Here is a 13147-nt window from a genome sequence, read left to right on the forward strand (position 1 = left end):
AGTTAAAGTTTATATGTTTCATAAACTAGTTAAAAGTTAAAAATTAAATTATTTGAATTAATAAAATTAAGTTAAAAGTTATTAATTTTTTAACTAGTTACTATCCAATCCTGCATATCAAGATTAAAGAAGAGCATATAGTAAAAAAACAAGAGAAACTAAATATCACATAAATTAATGGAATAATGAAGAAAAGATGTAAAAGTATATAATAAAGGAAATAGAAAGAATACAGAAAATAGGAAAATTCATGAATAAGCAAATCGATATACCGTATAGAGTTCCAAGATATGACAACTGCTAAATTATAATATAATGATAGCTAATGTTATAAATTACTCTAATGATAACAGTGGCAATACATTCTGTAAATGCTATTCTGTCTGAATGTACGAGATATATTAATTTCAGATGCTTCATAAACATCGCGTGAATATTAAATTAAATGTGAATATTTGCCAACGATGGTATCTTTATATGCTATTCAAACAATAAATAATAATGTATAATTTCGCTCCGCGTTACTCTTACTACATCTCGTGTCAATATCCTTCTTCTGCGAACAATCGCCATCTGTCAATTGTCGCGCGCGTTTTCTCGACGAGACTCGTCTTCTCGCGTCGGATTTTATAGGAGCTTCAGGAGCCAACTCCTGATTTCCACTGCATGGCTTTGGCTTTGTCAATTCGGGACACGTGTAACTTTCGCAAGACTTAGATTTTCTCTCCCGTCGTCTCTCAGACACTTGGGACGAGTCGCATGTGTCTTTCCGTCGCGATCTCTCGCAGGTCCTTTCCTCGATTCGGCGACGACTTCTCTTTTGAGAACACTCGCCGTATTCTCTCTCGGTTTCGACTTCGCGTTTCGTCGTATCATCCTCCTCGCAATCGGCGAATCTTTCCGACCTCGAAGCGTCGTCGGAAAACGATCGCCGTTTCGCTAGGGGAATGTGGCCTGCGATCGATAATTCTATTAAAAATTAAATTATTTTATTAGATATAAAACATTTATTTTTATTAAAGATTACTCTGCGCATATATATTAAAAAGAAAGTTGTTAATTTGATTAAATTTTTCAACTTAATTAAATTTCTTCAGTTTAAATATATTTATGTATTTTCAGCTCTAAATCTATAAGTACTGGAAGTTCAAGTATTTTATTGTATTTAATTTAAATGCATAGCTATTTAAACTGAAATTTACTTAAACTGAAAAAATTAGTCAAAATTTTTTCTCAGTATACAATTTTAAATTATATAACCTAAATTAAAAAAAATAGTCAAAATTTTTTCTCAGTGTATAATTTTAAATTATGTAACTAAGTTAAAAAAAATCAACGATTTTTATCTAGAACTTCGAAAGACCTGAATGCGATTGCGTGCTTCTCAAACGAACGATCAATGCATTCGGGTTTGGATTTTTTTTCAAATTTTCGATCTTTCTGATAAATTGCTGGACTTCGGTGCAACTTTTCGAGGAAAAAAAGCGACACGGTACAGAAGGCAGGTAGGACAAAGGTTTTCGAGATTCTTTAGTCCCTGAACTTTTGGAGTAAACCAAACGATCAAATTGAGACAATCTATAGCCTGCACTTTGTTTTTGTCGCGTTGTCGGAATGTCAGATGTAAATAAAAGGTAATCTTCGCATTTTGCTAAGTTTTCAATCTTAAAAGTCTTCTTGTGATATTCTCTGTGAGGATCCATGTAGGGCCACTTTGACATAATTTTGCACGGGATTTCTATAAGACATAAATTCGACTAATGTTTTGTAAAGTTTCGAATATTTCAATTTATGTATTAAATTTATCGAATTACCTATATTCGCAATTGCCAATGATTTAGCTGCAAATTTCGTATACTCTTGCGTTTTCATTGTATTCGTATTCGATTGTTGCAATGTTTCAAATAAAGATGGTAATGGCTTGAATGTGACCGCAGGAATTTGCAAAATGTGGAAAGCCTGCGAGAGCTGCTGAATTCCTCGTTCCGTTGTTGTGCTCGAGAAAAGATCTTTCGGCGTATAATTTTGAAATTTTGAAGATGGCGACAAGTCATGTTTTTGTAAATTCTGTGATTTTAGTTGATCTCGTGATACATTAATTTTCCTGCTGTCATAACCATTATCTTGCTTGCGAGAAGAGTTGAGGAAATTCGAAAGGTAACGCTTAAATGTGTTCGTAGGCACGTGCGTTTCATGCTAATTTATTTTAAAGAAAATTATTATCCAATCTACAAACGCATTTGAATATTTATATATCTAATTTAAAATATTTTCAATTCTTATCTTTACGTGCATTTGTATCCTACGTATTCTCTTAATATATCAGAGAGATCTATACACCACGGCTACAACAATACTACATCTATCATTTTTATATATTACTTTTAATATATAATTTATTAAAAAATATAATTTTAAGGATGAACACAAATTATAAAAATTTTAGAGAGATATATTAGGCTTGTTCTTTTTCGATGCACTACTACTACATTGGGGCAACAAGTTAGAAAGAGACAAATATACACATATATGGGTCTGACTCGAATTTATTGCACCAGTGTAGCAGTACAGCGGCAAAGAACAGGTCTATTATTGTACAAGAGATTTAGTATTTTTGTCATATTAGTCATAACCAATAAGTATTATTTATATACTAATTGGATACTAATTTTATACTAATTGGAGAGATTGGTTCTGTGCAGTACCTGTACAGATTTAGGCAGATATGACAAATCTTGCAACGCCCATTTCTTGAATCCATTCATCCTTGTTCAATGTAATATTTAATTAAAATAGCATGAGAAAATCAATTTACTTAGAATTTTAAAAGTTATATATTGAAATATCGGAAAATTTTGTGTAGGTGTCAGGATTGATTTGAAGTTTCAATACATTGCTCTGACATTGCATTTAAATCGAAGATCGATCGACGATATTAGCCGATTAGCACATACACTCGTCAAAGTAAAAGCGGGAAAGAGAGAAAATTTTGTAATCTACTAGAGAGCGATAAAAAAAATTAAAATACAAAATAATAATACATAATATTTTGTGACTTCGATGCAAATTATTATTAAGATTCCTGTTCATTCATCATTACTTTTACAAATTGTAAGGTGCGAGAAAATACACAATAAAATTCCTGCAAAATATATTCAAATAGAAATACTTTTTAATAAAATAACATTTGTAATCGATAAAAATAGACTTATAAAGTTACCGAAAAAATCTTTTTTCTTTTTATAAAAAAATTAAATTATATTTATTTCTATATTATTAATTTGATAGTTGTCTTAGCTGTGAATATAATTTATTAATTTTTTGATTACATATAATTCATTTCTAGATATATGTGTTATTATTTAATGAAACCAAAGAAACGTAATTTTTGATTATTATACAAGTGTTTTGTCGAAACATATTTCTTATTTTAATATATTAATTGTAAGAATGTTTATTGTGTTTCTCTCGCTTATGACGTCATAATCTGAGATAATAGTGATGAAAGTAATAACGAGTAGATAGGAGCCTTAAAATATCTGCTGCGATAAAAAACCGAAAGACTCTGCAAAGCCATATTTCCAAGCAATATTATTGGACACGATGAATATAAATAATGCAAATAAAATACGATTAGAAATAAAATGTTGCTATAAATAAAGACAATGCGTGCGTATAAAAATTTCATGTCGTTTCTTTAATGATCGACTCTCAGAGTATCGTTAACAAATGTCGGTTACAAAATTTTCTGATGATAAAACCGCATCATGTCTATACCTCACGCCTTTGAAATCGAAAAATCTTATTACGCAGAAAAATCTGATCAGATCTCGGTAGAATGTGTGTAATATAATATTCGCATTTGCTGCAGTTTTTTTTTTAATATAATGTAACGCAGCGCGAACGAGTTTAATGATCAGCGAACGTGACTCTACGCTTGCTGTCGTTCGCTTTTCTTCTTCCACGAGCCTTGACCTTCTTCGGAAATACATATTTCAAAGTCTCGAGATGTTCATTAGATTCTTCCTTCGCAAGTTCCTCATCGTCTCTCGCATTATCTTCGGACGTGGTCTGTTGCAACGAACTCCAAAATTCACTCTGCTTATAATAAGCAATTACAATTTATTATTAATATCTTGATTATTTTAACACACACACGTATATAATTTTAATTATAACTTATAGTCACAATTGCAAGAACTGTGTAACTTGTAAACTGCAAAATTTGTAAATTGTATTTGATATTGAATTGTATAGTATTGAATCTTCTTTTATCTTGATAGCAAATTTATGTTTACTTGGCATTGAGAGATGCAAGATGACTGCTTCGGATCCTGTTTTGATGTTCGCGCGGTACACGAACTTCTATCCAACAGAATTCGCTCCTCGCCGTTCTCCATTGATTGAAAATCGAGCGAAATGGATCCCACAACTTTGTCCCGTGATTGTCACTAACATTCACCTTCGGAGACGCACGTAAGAGTTATTTCGAATTCGTGAGTTAGTAGATTGCATTTTTTTCAACATAAAATTCAAATTAAAAATAGGGTGCAATGTAAAATCCATGTTACTCTCACCGGTATAGCGTTCTTAAGAGTAGAAAGCAATCTTTTTGAGCGTTTAAAAGCAGAAAGTAATCTACACGAAATGTAGATCCCGTTTTTGTTCATGTCAACTTCAAGTATGTAATTTGTCTAGCAATTTTCCTTTTCTGAGAGAAATTTTCCTTTTTTGTAACCAAAAAGATATTTTGTCATCAGTGTCATTACATTTCACATTGCAAAACAGATTACGATCGGAATTACGGGACATAAATTATATTCGCTTTTCAATGCAATGAATATGCGGGCGTATTTGCATTATTCGCGAAGGTATCATAATTTCTCAGAGGAGTAGAAAAGAAAGATTTAACACACATGTTTCACAAAAATTAATGTAATTATTCGCGCTCACTATTCTGCTTATACCCGTTATGTCTTAATTAAATTATTATGCGTGCATTCGCGCTATATTACGTGTACGTATCTGCCGTTTACAAGGAGCATACCGTCGTAATCTTTGCGTTGCACATTACCGTCCGTCCAAAGTCGAGTGCATCTACGAAGCGTTACTTAATCCGTATAAGGGTGTTGTAGAACTTGGAACTTGGTCTACGTCGTTTCCGATCGCATTAACGAGCCAAGTTTCCGTTGTTGACGGCTGATACTCGCGGGCGGGAGTAATTTAATCGCGCACTTTGTTGCGGGCGGTGCAGCATAGTTAATGAGTAGAATCGGCGAAGTAGTTCGCCAAAGCATTAGAACGAAAGCACGAAGTTGCACGGACAAGTTATACGTCAAATGGAGCAGCGATTGAAAAAGAATCAACTGTGCTCGCACGTACTTCGCAATATCTCATCATTACGTGATCTTTAGAAGCAAATTTCCATCAAATTAACGTTTCAAAAAATAATCGGTAAAATTAGACAATAGGTTGTTTTACTAATAAATTTATAATGTCGTTATTAAGATGTAGAAATTTAATTGTAATCTTCAATATTTAAAGATTACAATTAAATGTTAATATTATAATTAAAAAAGCATTTAAGATTAATAATAATAAAAATTTTTGTACAAGTGTCCTAATATACATGTTCGGTTTATCTGGGACGTTCATCTTAATAAAAATCGTTATATATTAATTAAAATCTGGATCAATTAATCTGAGATAAATTCATTAAAGAATTATTTTCGAAATTACTCTCTTTACATTTGCTTGTCCTATCAAAAAACGAATCAGTCTAATGGAATTTGCTCGGCTCGAGTGTGTATAATTCAACGTCTGACTGATTCAGCGCTCGCGATTTGCAACGGCACGATCAACGCTATTTAATGAACACCGCCCGCGCGAAACGAGTGCATTTCTCCACGGACGCCTCGAGTTCGATTAATTCGAAACAAAGTTAAAGTCAGGTGACGTCCAGCCGGCAGCGCGAGCGAGCGCAATCGAGCGAGTGCAGCCGGGTAACGTAATACGGAGTCAAACTACCTGAGCGGGATCTGACAGCCAGCTCAAAACAAAATCGGTCGGCGCATCCGACTCTGCAGCTGGGGTTTTACGAGGCAACATTAAATTACAAATAAATTTCACATAACACATCGAACCGAAGCGTTACACAAATATGATTGAAGAATAATAATGTAATCTGGTACACAAGAGAGCGCCTGCACCCGCGCAATTAAACGATTGCGCCGACGAGTATATCGATAACGAAATTACTAATTAACGTACATAATATGACAGTAAATTAATATTTTATTATTTGTATACATATATTAAAAGAAATTATAATAATAAATATTACAAAATAGTATTAATTGTCAGCGTACATTCTGAATTACTAAGAATATTATTAGTTACGAAGAACTATAATGTCGACCAATCATAATGATGCATATATTTCTCTTCGTGCTCAATAATGAACACTTCGTGCTCAATAATGGAAATTTTAATGATATAATGTTGCTGATTTCAGTGCTAATTTGAATTTAATTAATAATTTAAACAATTTAAAATAATAATTTAAAATAATTTAAAATTCAGGTTTAAGTTATTAGAAATAATTTGTTACCCATCTTTCATAATGAATATAATAATGTATTATTACGCAATGCCTCGACTGAGAGGAGCCGCAGGTTTCACTGGAGCATGCTCTGTGGAAGAGACAAACGTCAGCGAACAGATCGATTATTCGCGTCCATGGAAACCATGGTTGGACCAATGCGAAGAGGCTACTCTCCTTTTTGGACAGGCGCATCTGCCTTTTCCACTAGCTCTGCCTATATCACACCATAATTTATTTATTTGTGTACAAATGAACCTGTAACTATTTACAAATATGTATCAAATACGCTTTACTTTTATTTTAAATGTGTTTTTGTATAACATCGTATACCATTTTATTATTTTATTTTTAAATTAATTTAATTATTAGTGCATATAAAGTATATTTTGTGAATAACAAAATTTTATTAAACATACAGCTCATTAAATGTTAATTATATATATTATATATAATTAATTAATATTTGAGCCATCTAGTATGTTAATAAAATTATGTATTTCACATAAAATAACGATTAAATCACGATAAAGCAGTACAACAATAAAATAATAAAAATAAGAAATATACAACATTATAAATACACACGTATATAATTGTTTATACAATACATGTAAGTATGGCAAAATTAACATCGTAAATAATATTAGTTTATGTAAACAATTCACTAACATCTTCTCTAATTCATAAAATATAAATTGCACTATGTAATGTTGAATATTATTACGTCGCAACAGAATTGAAACAAGAGATAAATCAGATCGCATTAAACCAGTTTACGCGTAGAAGAAAGGCGGAATAGGGCGGAGCCACTTCTCTCGCATCCTTAGCCTCCGACAAGACTTCCTTGTTGTTTGCATAACTCATAAATCCCGAGCATAGGAGCATATGGCAGGATGCGATGCAAAAATGCCACGTAATCTACTGCCGCGCTCGTGGGCGTGAATATCGGAGCAAGAGCTACACTCGGAAGCGCATAAATCTTCCGGCGCGACTTCCGGCTTTCCTAGCCTCGAAGACTCATCAAAGAAAAAAAAAAAAAAACGATAGTTAACCCTTGCCCCTAATTGAAAACGCGATTCTATTTCAGCGAACTTGTTCGATTTTAAACGCATTGACTACGTGCATGAGAACCTTTACGTAACTTTTACGTAAATGTGTACCTTTTTTAACGCGCGATAAATTTATGTAACTTTTACATATAATAGATAAAATAAAAAGATACAATGTATAATAAAGTAAAATAAAAACTTATTTTTTGTAACATGTGAATCAAAAGTAATTCCTTCGGTATCTATTTTTTACGGATAAAGTTAATCGATTTCAGCGCTTTAACATTATTGTACAGTTTTTATTTTCTAAGAGATAGCATGAATCGTGACGAAAAACTTTTGCAGAACGACTTTTTCAGCACGTTTGATCATTTTAGGACTTGCACGCGCGTCCTCTTGCAACGCGCATATGGTAACTCTTGCCGAATTGACTGATGCTTCGTCGCTTTCGCGAATCTAACTTTGGCCAATCTGTTAATTTGCGAAAACTCAAGTGGGATTACATATCGACACACAGGTAACAAAAAATATGATACGCAACACGGCCTTTTCCACTCGTGCACAAAAAGCCGACTTTACGCCCTCGTTGCATAATGTACTATTTAAGTTACAGATAAAGTATCATCACATTAAAGTAGGATTAGCTTGAGTGTAACTTTGATGTATTCCATGTAAAGAAATGTATCGTAAAATCGTAATGTTATTGTACATAACGCGCGCATATCCCCACGTGTTTCAGCGTGTAATTTTAATTCAGTACATAATTATTGTCATCTCATCAATCATTATCCTCGTTATACGCACATCGCGCGTTATGTACGCGCAAGTGATGCACGGGATGAAACAACGTGCGTTTTTTTTTTCGCAACCGCGCACACGCGCGCGACAATCGATGCTGCATCGTTTCGAGTTAAAATAATGGCAAAGTCGTTTGAGTTTGATCTTATGGCTAAATATTGTACACGGTGCCGTACACCGATGCACGCGTATTTGCGTAGGTACATACGTATGTGCGTACATACGCGCGACGCACAAACGTATCGCATTACTCGCGGAGCAACGCCCATTATCAGTTTCGGATGGCAGAGAGCGTGCACGCGAAATCGACTGGCACGCACCAGCGCAATACGACAAACGCCACGTATATGTGATTGATATTCGGACGACACGTCGCGTTGCGTCGCGTAGTTTACGAAAATCGCATCATCGGAAACAACGCGCGGTTTGCGCTAGAAAACAAACGATGTTGAGTGTGGCCGGCGCGATCAGAAAATCACCGATTTTCCGCGCAGCCGTCACCTTTCAGGGCAAATCATTCCGCTTTCGCGGACCTTCCTTTTTTTTTTCTATGAACAATTCGAGTAAAAAATTAAATTTTTATATGCTTTGTCTGTTGCATTTTACACTTGACGAAGGAAGAAATGAAACTATAATTATATTATACAAATATTATTTTATAATAAAAGATAGAAAATACAATGTGAAATTCACTTTTAGAAATTTATTCTGTGTCTAAATACACTTAATTTTTTTTCGCCTTTTTGGGGTCTCAAAAGTTCTATACTTTTTATTTTCGAATTCTGTATTTTTATAGCTGAAATTCTGGGCAGTCAGGCACATTCAGATTTTCGTTGACTCAAGAGATGCCATCGACAACATCAGCCGTTTATCGTTCGCGATTTATCGTTTAGCAAATTGTGCGTTTGTGAAACGCAACCAGCTAAAAGTCCCAGGGGAGTCTGACCGAAGGGGTGGAGGGGAGAAAGAGAGGAGAGCGAAGGACGCACGCTTCGTGTCGATCCTATCGGGGCCCCGAATCTCGGAATTCGAATTTGTCGTCTTATCTGCGGATTCCATCGTAATTGCTTATCTACGAGGTGCCTGCACGCACCACCGGGACGGCCATATCCACCTATTTTATGTCTCGTCCTACGAAACACGCGCGTGGTGCATCCTCACGTGTTCACCCGTCACCCGACTTCGTTTATCGTCGGTAGACACATCGTATACACGTTGGCCCTACGTGCCCCTTTCCCACTCGTCGGCGAGTTCCGGTGGCGCCTTCTCCCTCGGTCGCAGGAATATTGATATCTTCCATCGAAGTCGTAGAAATCTAATTTAACCCGACTAAGCTCAATTTTCTAAATATGGCGCAGAGATGGTCCAATCAGCGGGCTTTTTCAATTTGAAATAACCGAGTAGAGAATTATCTACAATGGGAAAACAAATTTATAAACAACAATCGCAAGAAGTATACTTTGAAGGGAAAGGGCTGAACGCTTTGTAGTTCTTTATGCAGCTCCCGTTGGGATTAAACGTGGGCCAACAACGTCGTGAAGGGCCAGAAGTTCCGCGAAGGAAAGGTGGAGTCGTAGGTAGACTTGTACGGTAACGTCTGCGAGTGTCTGGCACGAATAAGTATGGTAAGGCTGGCTGGCTGGCTGGGTTCGTAGCATGATCGGACGTAGTTAGTTCGGGACCGGGCGGCACGCATCCCAAACTTTGATTAAACGAGTCGCAGGGTCTCGCGGCCCGACTCATTTGTCTGCCGTCCACCCTCCCCGGTCTTCTTCCACCCATACTTTTACCTTCTCGTACTGCTCTCTCACGTAGCTTCTGCTACGTCGCTACCAAGAATCGCGAGTATTCTTGGTAAATTCAGCAAGAACCGCGCCCGAATATCTAACGTCCTTTCAAAACGATCGTCCTGCCTTATCGTCGAGACAAATGACGACGAGCAAGTATAATTTTCTTATGTCGCGCACGTGCAATACCGCAGGTACTGAGTAGTCCACTCAAATAATAGAAATTTGACAAGCTGTTTATCTTGGCTTGTTAGGGTACGTTGTAGCAACACTTATTAGAAATACATTCTTCCTTTGAAATTTCCAAAGGAAATAACAGTGGTATCCCCTTCAGACAGTGGGACAATTTGTCATTGAAAAAAAATATTGTTTGTTTTCTTTCGTATACGTAAATCAATTTTTCTGATTGTCTTAGTTATAAAAATATAAAAATGTAGAGATATATGAGTAAGAAAAATATATAGAGTTCTCAGCTAAAAAAAAAATAGAAGATTTGTCCTGTTGATTGTTCTTCTTTGGAGAGTTTGATAATAGTATTTATTTATTTTATAAAGAACTCTCTATTTTGAAATATTAGAAAAGTAACAATTTCTGATTTTTGTAATAATTTCTGAGAAAATTACTTGTTATATCTTACAAAAATTATCTGTACGTAAATGTCAATATAATTTGCCTGCTCTTTTCAACTAAACTTCTTGTATAATTCATCCTTTTCTTTTTTCTCTCTATATATGTTGGAAAACAGTTTAAGAAGTTTAACTGGAAAAAAAAAAAAACAGAAGAAACTTTATATTTCTCTCTCATGAATTCGGTCATTATTCATTTAATATATTAAAAAATTAGAGTTTTCAATCATAAAGAAAGAAAGGTAAATGTAAAGTAAAAAGAGATTTTACTTTTAATATTTTTTCACTTGTAAATGGTATTTTAACGAAAAGATTAAAATGACATTCCATTGTGGCATTCAAACTTGTTTTACAACTCGCGTAATAATACGATTTAAAAAGTTTGCCCTCTTATTTTTCAGAATTTAGGATCAACCTGGGTTAGGTTAATGTCAACTTATGTTACAGAGTCTAACGCACTCGTGTATGTACAAACCGCACGGAGCGATGCATCGAATCGTCGCCGATTCGTCGCGCGTACGGCAAAATTGATTACCGTTATCGACGACTGGGCGTCACCGCGGTTCCATAAACGGATAATGGTACACCACCTCGGTCCTATTCCCTTTGGAACATCTGTATGGAAGTCGTCTGTGGGCCGCGGATGGGGCAGATATCGTGTTACTAACGTCATCGTTGGCGAACCGTTCAAGAGAGAGAAAGACAGAGACAGAGACAGAGAGAGAGAGAGAGAGAGAGAGAGAGAGAGAGAGAGAGAGAGAGAGAGAGGGAAGGGGGAGGAAAAGGGAGAGACGGCGAGGAGGGCTCGAAACGGATGGTAGAAACCCATGCAGACCACACAGACGGTTTCCACCGGTGCGAACTACCGTTCTGGATCCCTCGATCTTAACTCTATCGCTTGGCGATCGAACGCAGACGCGACAGCCATCGCGCTAACTTGAAATGGAAACTCTACGGCAAAGCACACACATCCCTCTTTCGTAACTTCATAAAAGATTCCTCAAAGGAAGCAATAATACGCCGTTGCTGTCTACGCCGTCAGAAGGAAAGAGAGAAATTTCCTTAAAATTGAATTCCGGATATAAATATATTTCTCGTAAATACTAACAAATATCATGACTTTATATAATAATGTGATTAATATTTTTTATGATTATACATTAAGAAATTGCATATAAAATTATATAAGTGTTTTACAACTCACAATGTTTAATATTCTGATTAAATAAAAAATAAACAATGTTTTATTACATACACGCAAAAACGATTTTCTGAAATATTAAAAAAAAATTGAAATTAGATGTAAATTTGAAAATACTTTGTTAAATCATCAAGATAAATATGTAGAATGCTCAAACAGGATAAACAAAAAGTTTTGACAGTCTAGCAAAAAATTTGTGTTTTCCACATAATTATTTTGATAGTCTAATAAAATTATTTGCAGATCTATATCTATATATAGTTAAATTTTTTAACACTTCAAGCAAAGCAATTATATATGTATAGTTAAAAATAATTCAGATATTACAGATTGAAAGTTGGATACCAGTCATGTGTGCAGAACCATTTTTTAAACGAAAAGTGTTCTGCAATCGGTACGACCGCGCGCGAAAGATCCAGTCCGCACATTATTATGTAATATATACATGACAGCACGACGAATGAGACGAGTCAGCTTTATCTGCCTTTACGCATCATCCGTCGTTCGTCGCGCGCGCGCGCGCGGGGAATAAAGAGCGCCGAATTCTGGCACGATGCACTCTGATACATCGAGCGTGTGTGGGTGTCACGGGGTGGCCACCTGTCTAGCGAGGTATGCGCCGATAGCATCACCGGAGAGAAAACCGAACGAACGAGAGAACGAACGCCCAGCGCTAAGCAAAGACAAGGGCGGTAACTCACCCCGACAAATTATAGAGTAGCCAGACAGCGCGTCTCTCCTTCTCTCACCCTCTCTCTCTTTCTCTCTCGTTTTAATTCTATCCCGCTCTATCCAAACCTTTTTATCCTTCCTTTCTGCGCCTACAGAATCTACTCGGCTCCACTGGACTTTCTCACTCCTTTTCGGGAAAGCGGAAATCTATTAGCACCAACAAAAGAGGCTACACTCCCTCTCATAATTTCGCAAAGAAATTTTTTCTTTGGTGTCAATTAAAATGTTCTGATCTTAGTTTGCTATATGTTATACAGCACTATTCGTATAAAAATTGAATTGATTGATTGATTGATTGTGTGTGTGTGCACGGAAAGAATTTTCTCCTAAAAATTACCCTGAAAATTGTA

The 13147-nt window shown here is 35.5% G+C and overlaps 2 protein-coding genes across 2 annotated transcripts in view; both read right to left on the bottom strand.

Annotated features, from left to right (window-relative positions):
- Positions 1–13147, bottom strand: part of LOC105829512 (DNA ligase 1) — a 41953-nt gene that overhangs the window by 3717 nt on the left and 25089 nt on the right. Inside the window, exon 3 of the mRNA XM_036283038.1 lies at positions 532–969. Coding sequence (XP_036138931.1) covers positions 532–969 — 438 coding nt within the window. The remainder of the gene's footprint in view (positions 1–531; positions 970–13147) is intronic.
- On the bottom strand, positions 1445–3029 carry LOC118644361. The gene is made up of 2 exons (XM_036282772.1): positions 2706–3029; positions 1445–2196 (listed from the first exon to the last, which is right to left on the bottom strand). The coding sequence occupies exons 1-2, from the start codon at positions 2763–2765 to the stop codon at positions 1666–1668; spliced, it is 591 nt and encodes a 196-aa protein (XP_036138665.1). The 5' UTR covers positions 2766–3029; the 3' UTR covers positions 1445–1665.

Source organism: Monomorium pharaonis, chromosome 2, assembly GCF_013373865.1.
Source record: "Monomorium pharaonis isolate MP-MQ-018 chromosome 2, ASM1337386v2, whole genome shotgun sequence".
In the NCBI taxonomy this organism is placed as follows: Eukaryota; Metazoa; Arthropoda; class Insecta; order Hymenoptera; family Formicidae; genus Monomorium; species Monomorium pharaonis.